The 18,560-nt window shown below is 52.0% G+C and overlaps 8 protein-coding genes across 8 annotated transcripts; 4 read left to right on the top strand and 4 right to left on the bottom strand.

The window, feature by feature from the left end:
• Window positions 1-213: 213 nt before the first annotated feature.
• Window positions 214-384, bottom strand: PtrM4_012680 (uncharacterized protein; the record flags this gene model as incomplete). The annotated part of the gene is made up of 1 exon (XM_066103063.1): window positions 214-384. The coding sequence occupies one exon, from the start codon at window positions 382-384 to the stop codon at window positions 214-216; it is 171 nt and encodes a 56-aa protein (XP_065965265.1).
• Window positions 385-2,412: 2,028 nt separating this feature from the next.
• On the bottom strand, window positions 2,413-4,062 carry PtrM4_012670 (Tymo-45kd-70kd domain containing protein; the record flags this gene model as incomplete). The annotated part of the gene is made up of 1 exon (XM_066103062.1): window positions 2,413-4,062. One exon carries the CDS (start codon window positions 4,060-4,062, stop codon window positions 2,413-2,415), a length of 1,650 nt encoding a protein of 549 aa, XP_065965264.1.
• Window positions 4,063-4,481: 419 nt separating this feature from the next.
• Window positions 4,482-4,709, bottom strand: PtrM4_012660 (Homeobox domain containing protein; the record flags this gene model as incomplete). The annotated part of the gene is made up of 1 exon (XM_066103061.1): window positions 4,482-4,709. One exon carries the CDS (start codon window positions 4,707-4,709, stop codon window positions 4,482-4,484), a length of 228 nt encoding a protein of 75 aa, XP_065965263.1.
• Window positions 4,710-6,814: 2,105 nt separating this feature from the next.
• On the bottom strand, window positions 6,815-7,746 carry PtrM4_012650 (phosphatase-phosphohexomutase; the record flags this gene model as incomplete). Its single annotated transcript, XM_066103060.1, has 5 exons — window positions 6,815-7,305; window positions 7,352-7,461; window positions 7,524-7,571; window positions 7,620-7,633; window positions 7,687-7,746. 5 exons carry the CDS (start codon window positions 7,744-7,746, stop codon window positions 6,815-6,817), a joined length of 723 nt encoding a protein of 240 aa, XP_065965262.1.
• A 477-nt stretch (window positions 7,747-8,223) lies between these two features.
• On the top strand, window positions 8,224-9,972 carry PtrM4_012640 (nucleolar GTP-binding protein 2; the record flags this gene model as incomplete). Its single annotated transcript, XM_001931202.1, has 4 exons — window positions 8,224-8,236; window positions 8,288-8,382; window positions 8,431-8,700; window positions 8,752-9,972. The coding sequence occupies 4 exons, from the start codon at window positions 8,224-8,226 to the stop codon at window positions 9,970-9,972; spliced, it is 1,599 nt and encodes a 532-aa protein (XP_001931237.1).
• Window positions 9,973-10,639: 667 nt separating this feature from the next.
• On the top strand, window positions 10,640-12,545 carry PtrM4_012630 (PutA, NAD-dependent aldehyde dehydrogenase; the record flags this gene model as incomplete). Its single annotated transcript, XM_066103059.1, has 4 exons — window positions 10,640-10,792; window positions 10,849-10,956; window positions 11,006-11,370; window positions 11,417-12,545. 4 exons carry the CDS (start codon window positions 10,640-10,642, stop codon window positions 12,543-12,545), a joined length of 1,755 nt encoding a protein of 584 aa, XP_065965261.1.
• A 1,517-nt stretch (window positions 12,546-14,062) lies between these two features.
• PtrM4_012620 (ProP, Permease major facilitator superfamily) lies at window positions 14,063-16,040 on the top strand (the record flags this gene model as incomplete). The annotated part of the gene is made up of 2 exons (XM_001931200.1): window positions 14,063-14,363; window positions 14,416-16,040. 2 exons carry the CDS (start codon window positions 14,063-14,065, stop codon window positions 16,038-16,040), a joined length of 1,926 nt encoding a protein of 641 aa, XP_001931235.1.
• A 394-nt stretch (window positions 16,041-16,434) lies between these two features.
• Window positions 16,435-18,216, top strand: PtrM4_012610 (glycoside hydrolase family 47 protein; the record flags this gene model as incomplete). The annotated part of the gene is made up of 1 exon (XM_001931199.2): window positions 16,435-18,216. One exon carries the CDS (start codon window positions 16,435-16,437, stop codon window positions 18,214-18,216), a length of 1,782 nt encoding a protein of 593 aa, XP_001931234.2.
• Between the last annotated feature and the right edge of the window lie 344 nt (window positions 18,217-18,560).

The raw sequence follows: 18,560 nt of genomic DNA, 5'->3' as shown, positions 1-18,560 counted from the left end.
CAACGGCACGCCCAAAGAAAAAGACACCTCCTATCAGCTGCGTCCCAAACAAAGAAAAAACTCCGCTATGCGGACATCTCCTCAAGACTATAATGGGCAATATCCTCATTCTCGCGTACCTAGTACCAACTTCGGCATAAGTTTGCCCGAGTTTGTTTACGTCAAGCTTTGAACCATTTCTCGTAACCAGCCTTGGCCCATCCCGTACCAGCATCAAGGATGCTTAGCGTACCAAAAAAACCCCCCCGGGTAAATGGAGCCGTATAGCGTGTTCTGCCGCACTTGCGGTCGGCAGCGACTGCCTGGCTTAGCTGGTTGACTGGCTAGCGAGCGAAGGCAAATCGGAGCTGGGCTCAGGGGAACACGGGTGCTTCCTGCTGCCATGGTTTGCATGGCGAGAAAAGTGTGGTACCGAGGCGCAACCGTAAGGTACGAAGGTCTCGCGAATCTAGTTTGTTTCATTTGGGCCAGGGGAGGGGTGAGAGAAAGAGAGAGAGAAAGAGAGAAAGAGAGAGAGAAAGAGAGAAAGAGAGAGAGAGAGAGAGAGAGAGAGAGAGAGAGAGAGAGAGAGAGAGAGAGAGAGAGAGAGAGAGTGTGTGTGTGTGTGTGAAGTGTTCACAATATGAGATTTTGCTTGTTTGGGCATGTTGAGGGGGGAAGGAGATGGCATGATTGTTGGTGTGATTTCCCCGCAAAAACAGTGTAGGTGCAGGATTGTACCAAACATGGGATTTCGGGTCGTCGTTTCATGCAGATGTGGGTATAGGGGAAATGAGGAGAAACGGTTCGACCGGTTCGTGATGATGATGCTGATGATGTTGTCCGTCACATGTGAAAGTCATGTATGTGATTCATGTTCATCACCTACGTGGCATACGGCACAACATTCCCATTTGCACTAAGATAAGCCGCGGCCAAAACTTTGTTCATAGTTTCCAGTTCTTTGACAAACACAAACAGCGGGACCGGTCGTGTTGTCCGGCACGGGAAGTAGTAACAGTAGTAGACTCATAGGTATGCCATGTAGGAACAGCGTTTGTACATTATTCTCTATGCAGAGCCGTTATGCATGGTCTAATGCAAACATGCGCAACGCCCCTTCCCCTCCTACCAGGAACAAAAGCAAGGGGGGAATCCTGGAGAGTGGCCATGGCAACAGCAGCTGTACGAGAAAAGAACAGCCGACCAACCGGGTGCCGTAGCCGTTACCTTTTGTTCTGCTGTTCGGTCTTTCTTTTACCTTCCTTGCCACTTTCTTGCATGCCATTGCCCGTCCAAGGCCAACAATTTCCTTCCGAAACAAACAAACCTTACCTTTCCCGTACCTGCCAAACCGTCTTCCTCGGCGCACCTTCCGGCCCGTTGCTATATCACGGACCCCAGTCCGATAATACGGATACGCTCGGACTCGAGTGGGAATGCAACTCCTGTAGTAGTTTGGTACTGTTGGGTCAACAAAGAGGTAAATCAGCAAGAAGACGCGACAGGATGCGCGATGTGAGTTGCTTGTTCTTGGCGCGGGATGAAACTTCGGATGCAGGGGGTCAGGGGCTGCATCATGTGGATGGAGTCAGACAGGGAGAAGAAGCAATGGCGCACGATAACGTCACGGTGAGGCATGGATGAGAAAGGGCAAGTGTGACGGTATGTCGGCTAGGAACAGTTTTTTCTTTGCTCTTTCCTTTGGCTTGCGGAATCTTCCGATTTAGAGGGGTTGCATGGCAGATGCTTGCTGGAAGAAAAGCAGATGCCGCGCATGGTCTCTGCAGCTGACGGCTCGACCTCGGAATAAGATGCGTTGCAGAACATAAACAATCGGCACTTGATGGAAGTCAATAATTATACTAGGGACATGAAATAAGTGAAACGGGTGATGGAATATCCAGGAGAGACATATGTTTTTGATTCGGAAGTCTGCATATGCGCGTCGTTCCAGGTTCCACCATTGTGCTACGATTCATTGTTCCGATACTCCGCTTCACTACTTCCAATGGAGCCGGGATATTCAAGGCATGCATGTGCATATGACAAGCCCAGTAGCCTAAATGTTTCCTTTGAGTATTGAACGGGAAATTGCGGAGAGATGACATGTGAAGAGAAAGACATTTCGTGAACCAGCTGCTACACCCAAAAAAATCTTAAACCAATACAACAACGCTTTTAACTCCCTAATAACAAAACCTGCGCCGAATCGTGATAGCCAAGATCGTCCCATATTAAGATTATGCCAAAAAGCCTCATGTGTGATGTAGAAAGATGGACAAAGTAAGAGGAATATGTGAGTACCAGCTTGCCATCGTAGAGCAATCGAAATAAGAACATCAAGAAAGAAAAAAATCCGGGTATAGTTAAGAATGTATTGAGAAACGCAGCAGCAGCCCTTCGCATGGGGTACAAACATGGATAGTTTTGCTACTGGCCCCCGAAATCACCTGGCCCTTGGTTGGCGAAGATGTAACTCTTCGGCTGAGGTTCAGTTGTTCGCCGTAAAGGGTTTCCATGTGAATCAGTGCCTTGTGGTGGGTTGTACTGATGTACTAGAAAATCTGGCACCGTCGAAATCTGGGGAGCAAATGGGACATTATGATGAATACCACTCAGAGACATCTCATCATAGTTCATGGTGCCAGGCTGTACAAAATGCATGTTACTTTCGTCCTGTGTTTGCGCCGTATCGGGCAGTGATGGTCTTCTGAAATGTGACGGCTTGGGTTGTTGGATGGTAAGGTCAGTAGTTGAGTGAAAACCAGGTCGCATTTGCGGGTGGTGCATGTATGGAGTCCGTTGGAAGTGTTGCTGTGTTGCAGGTGCTGATTGAGGAGGTGTATCTCGATACAAAGCGTCGTTGATGAAGCGTGATTGCAGATCCATGGACGGAGGGGAAGTACTCTTCGCAATGATATTTCCAGCCTGGTCTGAAGACCAATTTGTGTGCATACTCTCTGGACTGTTGTGGTCTGGCATTGTTGAATGGGGCCTGATCACAGCAGCACCGCCCCAGTAGTTTCCAGAATCCTGCGGAGTCAATGGAGTTGGTGGCGCCAGGCTGCCACCATGGCCGATGGTAGTGGCACTTGAAGATGAGAATGTCCGTGCAAACTTTGGTGATGCAGCAGCATCAGAGAAGCTCATAGCCATTGGGGAGCGTTGCGCCGAGCCCGGTTGCGACTTTTGCACACGACCGCCGGCATTTCCGATGCCACTTGAGCGAATTCTGCGAATCACCTTGTCGTTGTTGCCACCTGGTGAAGGCATGGGAGCTGAGTAGGATGCGCTTCGCATTGCGCTCGAGCTGAGATTGATGGGACGCTTCTGCCTCCTCGCAGCAATGCTCGACGACTGATCAGAATGATTGAAGTCATCGGGTGTACCATTTCGAATGTGGATGGCATCCATGTTGGTCGCCAGATTACTTGTCGACGAGTTCCTTCGCGCATATGCATCGTCACGGAAGTGCATTGGAATCTCAAGGTCAGAAGGCGTCCCACTGAGCTTGCGCGTTTGCTCTGGTGTGGTGAGGATGGCGTGTGCAGATACATTTTGTTGCTGATAGAAGCTGGACTGTGGGTACATTTGGCTTGACGCATCCTGCGGCCAAAACGGTAGCGTCTGTTCCGAGGCCTGAGAGACATTGTATGGCGCAAATTGATCCTCGGGCTCATCGGTCTGCTTGAGCTGCGCTAGTTGAGTAGGATCCTCAGTCCAGCCGGTGTAGACGGAGTTTAGCGAGGCAATGGAGGCCGGGGTGGGACCATTCGGTGACTGCGTAGTACCTGACGACTGGGTGCCATTATAGGGGGAAGCCTCGGATGAAATGGATCCTGTGCTTTGCTGTGGTTCAGCAGTGGTTGAGCCGTTGGTGTTAGTAGCTGTAAGTGCCGAGTAGTCTATTTGGAAATCGGCAAAGTTGTCGAACTCGGGATGGGACGGCGCAACATCACTTGGCATGGGCGCGGGGACGGTGAAGGAAAGATCACTGGAGTAGGGGTGGGGCATTCCGTTGTCGTAGGGAAAGTCGGGCTCCTGCGGGTTGTGCATGTAAGCGCCGTTGGTGGCAGCCATGATGGAGTGCATAAGGTCGTTTGGACGATATGCTGCAGACCGGTCGGCCTCGGGGACGGGATGCAGGGCATGTTGCATGTCGTATTGGTGATGCTGCTGTTGTTGGGGTTGTTGCTGCTGCTGCTGATGGGGTTGGGATTGCTGCAAGACGAGGTGGGGCCCTAGATCAAGGGCTGACGGACCCTCACCGGCCTGGACAGGCAGGCTCGCGGGACTGATGTCAGCAGTCGGGTAAAAGTCCGGTTGCATAAGCATGTGAGGGTGTTGTTGCTCCTGGGGATGCGCATAGTGGTTGGGCATGACGGACACGTGCGAATGACCAAAGGGATGCGTCAGAGACATGTTGTACTGGTTCATGAGCTTCTTGCGGTCCTGCTTGACTTTGGCTCTGCGGTTCTGGAACCAGTTCTACGGCCATGTTAGCTATGCCCGCTTGCGGCCAAGAGGGGTCTACTTGCGTTGATCTTGTCCAGCGGCACGCCCAGCCGCGAGGCAAACTCCTTCTTCACATTGGTGCTCGGCTTGTGCTGGGCCAGAAAATGCTGCTCGAGGATGTCGTGCTGGTCCTTGGTCAGGCGCGGCTTGACATCGCTGCCGGGCTGCTTGGCCGCGGGCGGTGCGGTCGTCGAGGTGCCGGTCGAGTCCATGGCGCCGCGCACAGCGGACAGTAGAGGCTGAGGGGGGGTCGGATGGGCAGCGAGAGCGCGCGTGAGTGAGTAGTGACAGACAGACAGAGGTGGCGGTCCTAGGCAGTAATGCGTAGAGCGGGCACGGATACACGGGATGCACCGAGAACAGGGCGGCGCTGTGCCTATCAAGTCTGGGCCGGAGAGGAGAGTGGTGGGTGGTGGGTGGTGGGTGATGTGGAGGTAGCGAGCGACAGTTTGAGGCTGGAGCAAAACACAGCGGCGGGCAGGCGATATCTACACTACAGCAAGGAGCACGGAAAACGAGGGTATTCAGCGCGACGGCGCGGTAGGGTGGGATTAGGATAGCAGAGAGGCACGAAGCGAGAGACCGAAGTGACCGAGAGACGGGGAAGGAGAGCGAGCCATCAGGTTGTTGGCATGGTTGGTCGGACGTGCTAAGGTGCTAAGCCACTGCACCCCCCTCCCACCCCCCAGCGCGCATTATGCCCTCCCACTCCGGCACAAAAATAACCTGCATTTGGTGACACTCGTTGCTCCGCTCAGCAGACGTCTGCCGTCTGCCCTCGCTGTAGCCGATGGTGATTTGAGCCTTTCTTTTGCCCCCTCCCGCCAGCCCATCAGCCCCAAACATTCACCTCGACTGGCCGGCCTGCCCAACCCCCGAGGCGCTTCGCGACGGGGTGCAGGGGGGCGCGCGACGTCCACACGCCAATTGGCCCGGTCGTGGAGCGAGCGGCGGCGGCTGTGATCCGCCCTCGGGCGGGAGACCTGTCCCACTGATACGAGGGCGATGGGCATGGGCGTGGGCGTGGGCGCTGCAGCTTGGGCCTTGCCCCGTTCGGAGAATAGATTCTGGATAGATATGGGTTGGCTGGGACCGATGGCACGAGTGCATGTCAAAGGCCAAAGCTGCCCATTCCATCCACGTTCCACGTCAAAAGTCCATGTGCGTAGTGGTAGTGACATCGGCCCCCGGCGTGGCTTCATGGCTTTCAACGTCAACGTGGTCCGGGGGCTCGAGCGCCGCCCTTTGTATCGCCGCCTCCACACGCCCAGCTCGCCTTCTTACCGACACACTCTGTCTCTGACGACTCGCCGAGTAGCAGCTCGTTAGTAACCGCTTCCGGCCCGAGATGTGCATTGTGTGACGAAATGTCCTCGCGACGCATGGCCAGGGCGCCTATCGCACCGCTGATCTGCTACTGCGGAAGTCGGCGCAGATGCGCGAGATGGTCTTGTTCCTGACCGTACCTTGCAGTAATCCCACTAAAGGGGCTTCATGTACCACTGGCCGAACTCAATTTGGCCCTTGCGTGTCCTACAAACTTCGTCTGCCGACCGACTCAGGAAACCCCCATATCCTAGCCTAGCTCTGGAACATTTCAGCCAGTGCGCTGCCTGACCCGCTCCCCAAAACCAAAAAAAAAAAACCCCCCACCATGCTGCAAGGGCGCCCTCATCATCATGCTTTGCATACTGCCGACAACGGCCAACATGTCGCTTTCTTCGGAGACTAGCCTTCTGTTCTCCTCCAGTTTACCGTGCCGCACCACCCAGACGGTACGCCAAACTGACGTCTTCAACTGCACGCCTACCCTCACCATTCTGGAAAACACTCCCCCGAGGCTTAGACGCTCAGAATAGAGTATTTCATGCGATGCGACACACTTTCCGACTTTGTTCCAAGCAGAATGACTCGGCCAATCCAACCCGGCTAGTGGCACCACTTGCATGCTCGGTAAGCCGCCTGGTGATGGTTAGGCTGTGCATGCATGAAGTAGACGTGAATGTTTGGACGAGGCTTCGCCGCACTCTCCGTCAGCGACTTGCTCTTCTGTCCAATCCGCCCCTTTTCATAGCTCATGGCCTTTGCTCGTCTGACTGGTAGTGACTACAGCTGAGTGATCGGTGTGCATCCAAGGAACACCAGAAAGTGTGGACCGAAGCAAGACTCCGATCTGAAAATCTTTCGAGTAACACACCAAGAGCCAAGTAAAAGAGTCATTGGCGGGACAGTCATCTATACCTGTCATTGGTAATCTATGTCTCTTTCCATCCACATTATGCCACACGACCTTCGACAGACGCCCGGAGATACTCGCCTATTCCAAGGCATCTGTAATCTGCATCTCTCCCACCCCAGATGCCTTGTCCCAGCTCTTCAGTTTGACACTCTCCATATCTTTCACTATATAGTCTGCGCCGGCTTCCACTAGCTGTTCTAGCGTGTGGGTCGTGTACAGGCCGACTACGACGAACCCTGCCGCCTTGCCTGATCGAACCCCCGCTGGTGCATCCTCAAAGACCACGATAGACGGCTCCTTTCGCTGGAGATCCAGTTTCTTTGCTCCCATCTGATAGCAAGTAGGATCCGGCTTGCCGTTAAGTACATCTTCTGCAGTGACGAGGTTCTTAGGATGCGCCAGCTTCATAACATCAAGCCAGCCTTGAACAAGCGGTCGTGTGCCCGAAGTGACAATACACCATGGAACCACCTCCTCTTCTAGCCTCTCTAGCAGGGCTCGGGATCCGGGAATCTCGATAGCGTCTCCCCCGAATTCTTTCGGTATCAGGCCTTCTGCGTGGGAGATGTCTGTTCTGTCAGTATACCAAATCTCGTAGAGGTAGATCGTACCCACATTCCCAGTTAGCGAGCTTCGGCTCATAGATCTGGAGCACGTCGATCGATCTGCGGCCGTGGGATGTAGCAAGAATAACATCAGGATCGACGCCAATCTCCTTTCCTATCCTGAGTGATCCATGTAAGCTTACGTACTAGCAAATCTTCAGTGGCCTTCAGTGGCTACCTACTTTTGCCAGTGCTTGACTATAGCTGGTGTCGAGTCGATGATTGTACCACTGCTGGAATTAGCTGAGAGTTATGGGATTTTTGAATTGATCACATACTCCATGTCAAAGAGCTGGATATAGTCAGATGTTATTGTTCGCTTCTGAACAGCTTAATGGTACTTACCAAGCCATGGCACTTGATCGTCTGTGCAGGTGACGAGAAAGACGGCTTGGGTACGGTCATGATGGCGCTCGACTGTTGTAGATGCAGGTCACCTTTAAGATAGTAATTACTGGCGAGTCCCGTTTGCAAACACATTTGGAGGTTAGATATGACGGTGAGAGAATTGTGGATGCAATGTAGCGCTAGCTGTCTTGGGCATTCTATCCGATATGATGTAGCCAATCATCATAATGACTACTTCTAGAGGTAGGAGCTGCGACTAACGGCCACCTGTCTGATCGCATTGCAATATCTGTTTTTCGGAGAGACTATTGATGTATGGGATGTAGGTAATTCAATTTGGCCTCAATGGGACAACGACTCGCAAAACTGTGAGAACTGAGCGATATGTGAGCCGCGGGAGGCAGCACTTCCAAGGCTGAGTGGGGGTAAGCTAGCTAGGCGGAGAAGCGCGGCAATATTTTTCACGTACCGAACTTTTCCTGAAGATCTCGAAATTACAAACTCGACATCAACACTCAACCTCAACATTCCACAATGAAGGTCGGAAGTAAGTTTAAAGGCTAACATGACATGCAACAGCGACTAACGTTGAATCCAGAGCCAAAATCTAAGCGCGTACCTGTGCGCCTGCGACACAAGATCGAGAAGGCGTCAGCGGCGAAGCAGAAGAAGGCGAAGAAGCTAGCGAAAAAGGTACAAGGATCGAGCGCAACCGTGTAGCGCATGTGCTGACGTATTTAGGACCCAACATGGCGATCCAAGACGAAGAAAGAACCTGGCATTCCCAACCTGTTTCCCTACAAGGACAAGATTCTGGCAGAAGTTGAGGAACAGCGCAGGAGGAAGGAAGAAGAGAAGGCCCGCCTGCGGCAGTTGGCGAGAGAGCAGAAAATGGGTGGCACAGCTGCAGAAGATGCCATGGAGGATGATGAGGAGTTTGAACAGTTTGACGCAGAAGGCGACGAACTTCTGGCCGACGACAGCAGCGAAGATGAGGACTCGATGCAAGTGGTAAGGCTACCCAGTTGAAGTTCATTCTATGAGTATACTAAGAATTTGCAGGATAACAACTCCAACCCAATGGCTGCTCTCTTAGCTTCAGCAAAAGCGCGCGCCGCCGAATTTGAGAAGAACGACCACGACCAAGACGCGATGCAAGACAGCGAAGACGAGGAGTCGGATGAAGAGGATGCGGTCAAAGTGCGAAAGGATGCATCAAGAAAGCAGTTTGATAAAGTCTACAAGCAGGTTGTCGATTCTGCGGACGTTGTCTTGTATGTTTTGGATGCTCGAGACCCCATGGGAACACGATCCAAAGAGGTGGAGCAAGCAGTCATGGCAGCCGACCGTGGAAGCAAACGTTTGATCTTCATCCTCAACAAGATCGATCTCGTCCCACCGCCTGTGCTTCGAGCATGGCTCGTTCACCTTCGTCGATCGTTTCCTACTCTTCCACTGCGCGCATCGAAACCTGCGCCGAATGCGAGGACATTTGAACACAAGGATCTTACCATGAAGGGCACATCAGAGACTTTGTTCAAGGCTTTGAAGACTTTTGCGGAATCACGGCAGCTCAAGCGATCAGTCAAGGTCGGCATCATCGGTTATCCCAACGTTGGCAAGTCATCCGTCATCAATGCCTTGACTTCTAGGCTAGGCGGAAGAGCTGCCGGTTGCCCAACTGGTGCTGAGGCCGGTGTTACCACTAGTCTCCGCGAGGTCAAATTAGACAATAAGTTGAAGCTTCTGGACTCGCCCGGCATCGTCTTCCCCAACACCACTGAAGGATCCAAAGATAGCAAAGTATTGCAGAAGGCGCGACTCATTCTCTTGAACGCAGTCCCGCCTAGAGAGATTGACGACCCTGTTCCAGCCGTCACTCTCCTGTTGAAGAGGCTTTCGTCATCGGAGGAGCTCTTTGCGAAGCTTATGGAGGTATACGATCTGCCTCCTCTACATAGTGTGGGTAATGATCGAACAACCGACTTCTTAGTCCAGGTAGCGAGGAAGAGAGGTCGACTTGGAAAGGGCGGCGTACCGAATATGCACAGTGCGGCACAAACAGTTATTAATGACTGGAGGGATGGCCGCATTCAAGGATGGACAAGCCCACCCAAGGATGCGCCCACGGGGCCTTCTACTACGAAAACTGCCCCTGCTACCAAGGGTCTCGTTGGTGACCAGAAGGAGATTGTCAAGGAGTGGGCTGCTGAGTTCAAGCTCGAAGGGCTTTGGGGTGACGACGCAAATGACACCGCGGCGCCGGAGGCAATGGAGATATGAAGCTTACTCGAATTGACTGGGTCGGCGAAATGGCGTTTACATGTGGCTTTAGTACCAGCCTCGTTTTTGTTGCCGAGGAAAAAGGTCTTGAGGCTAGATATCTGACCACATCAATGACACCTGTTTTCGATAATAATATGGCAATCGTGAAAAGCAACCATGGTACTCGTATGGAGTTGAACCGTATAGTTGGAAATTCAGCAAGTCGTCAGCAATTCAGTGTTACTCAACACCCCTTAGGGCTGCTCTCACTAATTAATGTACAACTCAATACTGCGACTATAAGCTTCACAGCTTGCGCGCTCAAAACAAGACAGCGATCGTGAAACTAGCGCCTGTCTGCACTTATTTTACGCGCAAACAAATTGTGGAGTCTCCCGATGGAAGCCTTGTCATTGTGCGGTTTCTATCCTGCACCGCTACTGACCGAACAAAGTCTCTGCGACATCGGATTATGCCATCAGCGAAAAGTTCTTTCCCCACTGCAATCCATGCCGATGAGAGAGATCCCATGGTACGTTCGCTACCATAAGCACCTTCTTTGCCCCACACCGTCGGCTTTCGTCGGCTCAACCCCAGAGCTTCATCACCTTAAGCTACACAGCTTAGGATACATAACGAGAGTCCCCAAAATTTACAATTCTACCACACTCCAGTCGCATTCACAATGGGTTCTTCAAAGGGTCTCCAGCCTCTGCGCTCTGTTTCTAAATCCATTAATGCTCTGCCCGCAGCTTATGCGGGTGCGCAAACCGCATCACGACGATATGCGGGGACACTTGCAAACTTCAAGATTCCCGCTATTAATAACGAGCCCAATGTAAGTAGAAGAACGCGGAGAGGCTTGAGTAATCGGGTAGCTAATGATTGAACTAGCAACACTACACCAAAGGCTCAGTAGACCGACAAAAGCTTCAAGATGCAGTCGCTCGCATGAAGAAGCAAGGTCCAGTCCAAGTACCTCTTGCTATAGGCGGAGAATATGTAGGAGATGCCGAATCACTGGAGCTATCACATTATTGACAACGTGTAGATCAACAACTCTTCAATCCTTACCCAGAACAACCCCTCCTCCCACGCCGACGTGATCGCCAAATACTCGAATGCCAGCCCCGCAGACGTCAAGAAAGCCATAAATGCAGCACTAGCAGCAAAGCCAGCATGGGAGTCACTGCCCTTCGCCGAACGTGCTTCCGTGTTTCTCAAGGCGGCTGACCTCATTGCCACAAAGTATCGATACGATATCATGGCTGCGACTATGGTGGGGCAAGGAAAGAATGCATGGCAAGCTGAGATTGATGCGGCGGCAGAACTTTGCGACTTCCTGAGGTTCAATGTCAAATATGCGGAAGACACATATGGACACCAACCAACACACAACTCTCCAGGAGTATGGAAGTAAGTATGGTTGGAAATTCCCTTTAAATGTCACTAACAATTGCAGCCGCGTTGAGTACCGACCCCTAGAAGGCTTCGTTTATGCTGTATCACCATTCAACTTCACAGCCATCGGTGGAAACCTTCCCGCAGCCCCAGCTCTGATGGGCAATGTAGTCGTCTGGAAGCCGTCGCCGTCTGCAATCGCCTCGAATTGGCTAATCTATCAAATCTTGATCGAGGCCGGTCTTCCACCAAACGTGATCCAGTGGGTACCCGGCGACGCGGTGGAAGTGACAAAAGAAGTTCTGTCACATAGGCAATTTGCATCTCTACACTACACTGGTAGCACGGCAGTTTTCCGGTCATTGTATGGGAAGATCGCCAACGGTGTGGCTGAGGGCAAGTACCAGAGCTACCCCAGGATCGTTGGCGAGACGGGTGGCAAGAACTTCCATCTTGTGCACAAGGATGCCGACATGACCAATGCTGCCATTCAGACTGTCCGCGGTGCTTTCGAATACCAGGGACAAAAGTGTAGCGCCTGCTCGCGCCTATACGTACCAGAGTCGGCATGGCCCGAGTTCAAGAAGATCTTGGTCAGGGAGGTTGAGGCACTGAAAATTGGCGAGCCTACTGACTTCTCCAACTTCATCGGCCCCGTCATCCACGAAGCTTCCTTCAAGAAGCTCTCCGGTGTCATCGATGAAGCCAAGAACGACAGCGAACTCGAATTGGTTGTTGGTGGCAAGTACGATAGCAGCAAGGGCTACTACATCCACCCTACGATTTACCGTACCACGAACCCCAACCACCCGCTCCTTTCCCGCGAACTGTTCGGCCCCATTCTGGTTACCTACGTCTACGATGATGCTCCGGCTAACGCTTTCGGTGACATGATCAAGCAGATCGATGAGACTTCAGAGTATGCGTTGACTGGTGCAGTATTTGCAAATGACCGGGAGACGATCAAGTTTGCCTCGGACAAGCTTAGGGACACTGCCGGTAACTTCTACATCAACTGCAAGTGCACAGGTGCTGTCGTTGGCCAGCAGCCGTTTGGTGGATCTAGGGCGAGTGGAACGAACGACAAGGCCGGCAGTGCAACCTTACTTGCAAGATTCGTCAATATGAGAGCAGTCAAGGAGGAGTTCTTGCCCACGGAGAAGGTCACTTACCCTAGCAACGAGGTGTAAGATGATACTCTATGGACCACCATCTAAGCAGAATGTATTGATGGCACAAAGGTTGGCCACAAAGCACGCATTCACACAGGCATTTGAATAAGACCACGGTAGAATGAAAATGAGAAGCTCGTGCAAATTATTCAGCCTTTGCACTAAGATGGGGTGGTGTGAGAAGAAGCAGAACAAGCCCACCTCTGGGAGTTCATACTGTACCTCGGTAACATAGAAAGAGTGAAAAACGTTGAGAGTTTACCAATTTCCACCACGCGGCTCGGAGCATCCTTCTAGAATGCTCATGAATCGTGGCGGGACCCGCCTTTTCAGGCTACACCGGTCCACATGGTGGCTTACCAGAGATGCCATTCTGGTGAAGTTGTTCTCGAATTAGGAAACGGAGTGTGTGAGACTTGTTAGTGCCGGTGGGGTGTTTTACTGAACTAGCCAGACATGGTGCAGCATGTTGGTCAGGTTACACAGACGTAATGGCAAACTCTTTACAAAACTAACCATGCCCGCATACATGTCTGATCGTATACTGATGTTGTGCGGGGTCGAGACTGCAAGATCACCGACTGTAGACGCGCAGGGTGCAGTAGTCGATGATGTCGTGTACAGAAGGCCATAGAATGCGTATACAGACAGTTATCGGTCGAGCAGCCTCGCACGTGTGCTTAGCCTCGGGATGACACAAAGGCGCCTCAGAATGAGAGTTCTGCAAAGATCCGACACCGATACTCCGTTATGAAGCAGCACCCTCCGCTCTTAAGTCCACGAGGAACAGCGGAGACTAGACTTTGGTCATTGATTCGCCCATGCAGCCTCGGCATCTCGGTGAAAAGTTGCGACACACGCTAAATTTACACAGAGATTGCGCCCATGACGCTGATGTATGTACAGTTAACGATCTACATACAGGCGGATGCAGATGCTTATCGGCGCCCCTTCCATCATCCTCCCATCCCTGCCTCTCCCGAGGCTGGAGGCTGGAGGCTGGAGGCTTACACGACGACTACTAATTGGCTTGGGGTGAAAGGCTTGTCAAAGGTGCATTCCTAGACGCGACTAGTGACGACGAGACGAGCCTAGCTTGGGGCTTATTCGGCCGAGCAGAGCATCTGCATCTTGGATTTTTCATCATTACTTTCGCCTCGCGGATCGCACGTTCCAGCAACGGGCGCTTTGCGAGTCGGGAATAGCCATGGCAAGGGCACCCAGGCCGTTGGGTCTGTTGTTCCGCTCCATTTTGTCCACGGGAGGAGGAATTGCTCAAAGTGGATTGATGCTGCGCATGACTGGCTTTGTGCGCTGCGTTCTGGACTTGTTTATATGTCGCCTGTCCCGCGGCGCTTTCCTGTGTCCCCAGCAACTCCCTGCGTAATTGTTTCGTCTTCTTCCTTGTATTCCTTTTTAATATTCACCTCCATCCATTTGATCTGAACGTTGCTACGCTTCGGCCCTTATTTTGACCCAAGACATAGCAACATCCGGCTCGCACGTCAGCGCATCGATACGATCAACACACAATCATGGAGAAAGACCGGAGTGCCGGCGCAACGTCAGCGCCTAGCGGAAATGTCGACATCGAATCTGGAAGAGAAACCATTTCACATTGGAACATGATCTTGGATCAGGGTGTCGTCACCAAGGAGATTATTGAATACGAATACGAGGGCGAGGGTACAGAGGAGGATCCATACGTCGTCGAGTGGATAGAGAATGATCCGAGGAACCCCATGACCTTCTCCAAGATGAAGAAGTGGATCATGGCGCTCGCTGTCGCCAACTCAGTGCTCGTCGTATCCTTTTGCTCGTCTGCATTCTCTGGGGGTATGTTCTACATGCATCAATTATCATAGCATTGGATACTGACATTTGATAGGTGTCCAACAAATCATGCGAGAATTCGGCGTCAGCCAGGAAATCGTTACACTCGGTCTATCGCTCTTCGTCTTGGGCTTCGCTCTCGGTCCTCTCCTGTGGGCTCCCTTTTCCGAGTTATACGGTCGCCAGTTAATCTTCGTCGTAACATATACAGCTTTCATGGCCTTCAACGCCGGCGTCGCGGGTGCTCCAAACATCCAGGCCTTACTCATTCTCCGTTTCTTCGCCGCCGCATTCGGATCGAGTCCTCTTACCAATGCTGGAGGTGTCATTGCTGACTTGTTTACCGCAAACGAGCGTGGGTTGGCCATGTCAATCTTCTCTGCTGCGCCTTTCATGGGTCCTGTTCTAGGTCCCATCATTGGTGGCTTCCTTGGCATGACTGAGGGATGGCGATGGGTGAATGGACTGATGGCCATCTGGGCTGGAGTTCTCCTTGTCATTACTGTATGCCTCGTTCCCGAGACCTACCCTCCAGTCCTACTTAGGAAGCGCGCAGAGAAGCTGTCCAAGCTGTCCGGCAAGGTCTACCGTTCCCGCACCGATATCGACCAAGGCAAAGTCTCGCTTGGAGAGGCTTTCGCGACTGGCCTCAAGCGACCATGGATCCTCCTCTTCTGCGAGCCTATCGTCCTACTGCTCTCACTATACCATGCCATAATCTATGGTATTCTGTACATGCTCTTCGGTGCTTTCCCAATCGTATACCGCCAAGGCCGTGGCTGGAACGAGGGCGTCGGCGGTCTGCCTTTTGTTTCTGTCGCCATCGGAGTCATACTCGCCATCGCCTACGTCATATTCGTCGACAACAAGCAATACATGAAGAAGGTCCAATCATCCGGTACTGGGTTTGCGGCTCCCGAGGCACGTCTTCCCATGTGCATTATCGGAGGTATCGCACTTCCCATCGGACTCTTTTGGTTTGCCTGGACGAATGGCCCCTCTGTGCATTGGGCGGTTAGCGTTGTTGCTGCCATCCCATTTGGTTTCGGCATGGTGCTCATTTTCTTGTCCATTATGAATTACCTCATCGACTCATACACCATCTTCGCCGCATCGGTGTTGGCGGGCAATGGCATCATTCGATCAGTATTCGGTGCGGCTTTCCCGCTTTTCACAAGCCAGATGTACAAGGGGCTCGGTATCCACTGGGCTTCTTCGGTACCCGCCTTCCTCGCTGTTGCATGTCTTCCGCTCCCCTTCTTGTTCTACAAGTATGGTAAAGGCATACGCGAGAAGTGCAAGTATGCTGCAGAGTCCGAGGCATTCATGAACCGAATTCGTAACCAACAAGCCGCAAGACAAGAGGCTGGTGGTTCCAGCTCTACGTCAGACCGCATTTCGCGTTCCGACACTCTGACTCCCCAGGAAGAGGTCGAGGAGGAAGCTCATGTGGAGGAGTCTACAGCCACTTTTGAAGAAATGAAGGCCGAAAAGGAGACTGAAGGAGAGGGCTTGAAGAAGATTCAGACTGGACGCTCCAATAGGAGTAGAAAGTCGACACGCGCGACGGAGTTCTACGATAATCCTTATGAGATCAACCGCGTTGCGACAAGAGAAAGCTTCGTGGCGAGGCCTGCAGCGAACAGCCGGGCGAGTTCCATTCGAGGAGGCAATCATTAGTAGAAATGGGGGTGGTTCTTTTTTCTTAAAAGTGTACTCTCGTCGTCTACGGACTGGATGATTTCACGCATAGCATTAGCATTGTATACCCCTCACGTATAGATTTTAGTAAAATTTACTTTGATGTCATCTACCACATTCCAACTCGATGTTCTCGGTCAACATTCCCCAGCGTCGGTTGCTCGATTTAGCTTCTCGATGGATAAACATCGGCGATTTGTTTCGGAAAGTCCGCGCTGCAACGCGTCAGTTCAAACACTACCGCATACGTTACTGTAAGCAACATGCACGCCCGTCGGTCCTTACTTTCTTGTCCCTTGCTTTTTGCATCTTGCGATGCGGCGCTTTTGCATTCTTGACCCATCTTACCGTTGTATGTGAGCATCCATTAGCAATGCCGCGTATACGCAATCGACACGTTGCCATCTGTGTCTTTCTTGTCTGTATATATCTCTTCCTACCCCAACACCATCTAGTTGCATTCCGACATGGAGACAGCGATGGTTCGACTGCTGCATTGGCACGCTACATGAACGACCGATCCTCTATCCCACGTATCCTCGCAACTCCGAGTAGCTTCGACTGGAGTTCTGTGAACTTCAAGTATCCACCCAAGCTTACACCGAAACTACCCGCCGCCTTCGGAAAACGTCCTCGCATACAGCATGCATTTGAAGCCGACTCGAAAAGCGTACACGAACTACAAGAGGCGAGACGGCTCGGGGTGAAGAAGGTGTTTGCGAAGAGCTGGGCTAGCTATAAGAGCAAGGCATGGATGAAGGATGCATTGAAACCCATCAGTGGAGGGTACGTTGATCAGTTTTCCGGCTGGGCTGCAACGCTAGTTGACAGTCTGGACACATTGTGGATAATGGGCATGCGGGACGAATTTTACGAAGCTGTCGAGGCTGTAGGGACCATCGACTTCGGTATGTCTACAACAGGAAGGGTCAACACCTTTGAGACGTGCATACGATACCTAGGCGGGCTCCTTGCAGCGTACGACCTAAGCGGCCACGAGGTCCTAAAGGCGAAGGCAGTCGAGGTAGGCGATTTGCTGTATGGCGCTTTCAACACAGAGAACGGCATGCCAGTCGACTTTATCGACTTTGAAGGCGCGAAGAAGGGCGCCGGCTTGCAGGTTGAAATGCAGGTAGTCAGCGCAAGTCCTGGTACGATTACATTAGAGTTCAGCAGACTAAGTCAGATCACGGGAGATGACAAGTATTATGCCGCAGTATCACGTCTCATGGATGTGTTCCACGAAAACCAAAACGCAACCAAGCTACCTGGCATGTGGCCCATGTACGTTTCCATGCGCAATAAGGATGTTGTTTCGGGGTTCCAATTCACGATCGGAGGAAACGCAGATTCCCTTTATGAGTACCTACCCAAGGCGCATGCCTTGCTTGGGTCAGCGGACGACAGCTCGAGCAAGTACGAGGCCATGTCCCGGGCCTTCATGGATACAGCGATGAAGAACCTGTTCTTTGCACCTATGATACCAGGAAACGAAGACATATTGATCTCGGGAAACGTCGATGTACACGAAGACGGGCCTAGCCTTGACCCTGAAAGCGAGCACTTGTCATGCTTCATCGGCGGTCTTTTTGCTCTCGGTGGACGCCTGTTCAGTAACGATGAATATCTCACTACTGGAGCGAGGTTAGCCCGTGGGTGTGCTTATGATTACAAGGCCTTCCCATCAGGCATTATGCCAGAGAGGTACAACATGGTACTTTGCCCTGGCCCAGACCACCGCAAATCCTGTGTTTGGAGCGAGGAGCGGTATGCTGCTGAAGCAGCAAAACGGGCACAATACAAAGCCCACTTACCCAAAGGCTTCACCACTGCTAAAGATCCTCGGTACATCTTACGGCCCGAAGCAATAGAATCCGTCTTTATACTCTGGCGCATCACAGGCGACCCCGTCTGGCGTGAAACGGCATGGGAAATGTTTGATGCAGTTGCCAAAGCGACTGATACCGAATATGCGAATGCCGCCATCATGGACGTCACTGTCGTTGGATCGAAAAAGGAGGATTACATGGAGAGTTTTTGGATGGCGGAGACATTGAAGTATTTCTATCTATGCTTTGCAGATACAGGGTTGATTAGCTTGGATGACTTTGTCTTAAATACAGAGGCGCATCCTTTCCGACTTTCCAAGAGATGAGCTAAGCGATGCTTTTAGAATACAACTCTATATGAAACACATTAGAATCCGCCAACCGCCGTGTCTGCAAAGCTGCACCTGTTCTTTGAACCACACAACACCTCCATGTTCTCGACGCCTGTACGCATAACTCCACCGCCCCACAATTCCCGGCAGCTCGACCATGTGGCGCCGCGAGGCTAATTGGCGTACCTGGTCATGTTTCTAAAACAAGCCCACGCCGATTTAGCGCACTCGCGCCCCCCTTGATCATCCTTCTTCAAGCAACCAGGCCAAACCTCTTTCTTTTCCTCCACTTCCGCGACTCTACGTCACAGTCATTCTTTCTCTCATTAACTCACACT

This window comes from Pyrenophora tritici-repentis, chromosome 1 (genome assembly GCF_003171515.1).
Source record: "Pyrenophora tritici-repentis strain M4 chromosome 1, whole genome shotgun sequence".
NCBI lineage: Eukaryota > Fungi > Ascomycota > Dothideomycetes > Pleosporales > Pleosporaceae > Pyrenophora > Pyrenophora tritici-repentis.
The sequence above is the reverse complement of the archived record's forward strand: the minus strand, read 5'-3'. Positions and strand labels throughout refer to the sequence as shown.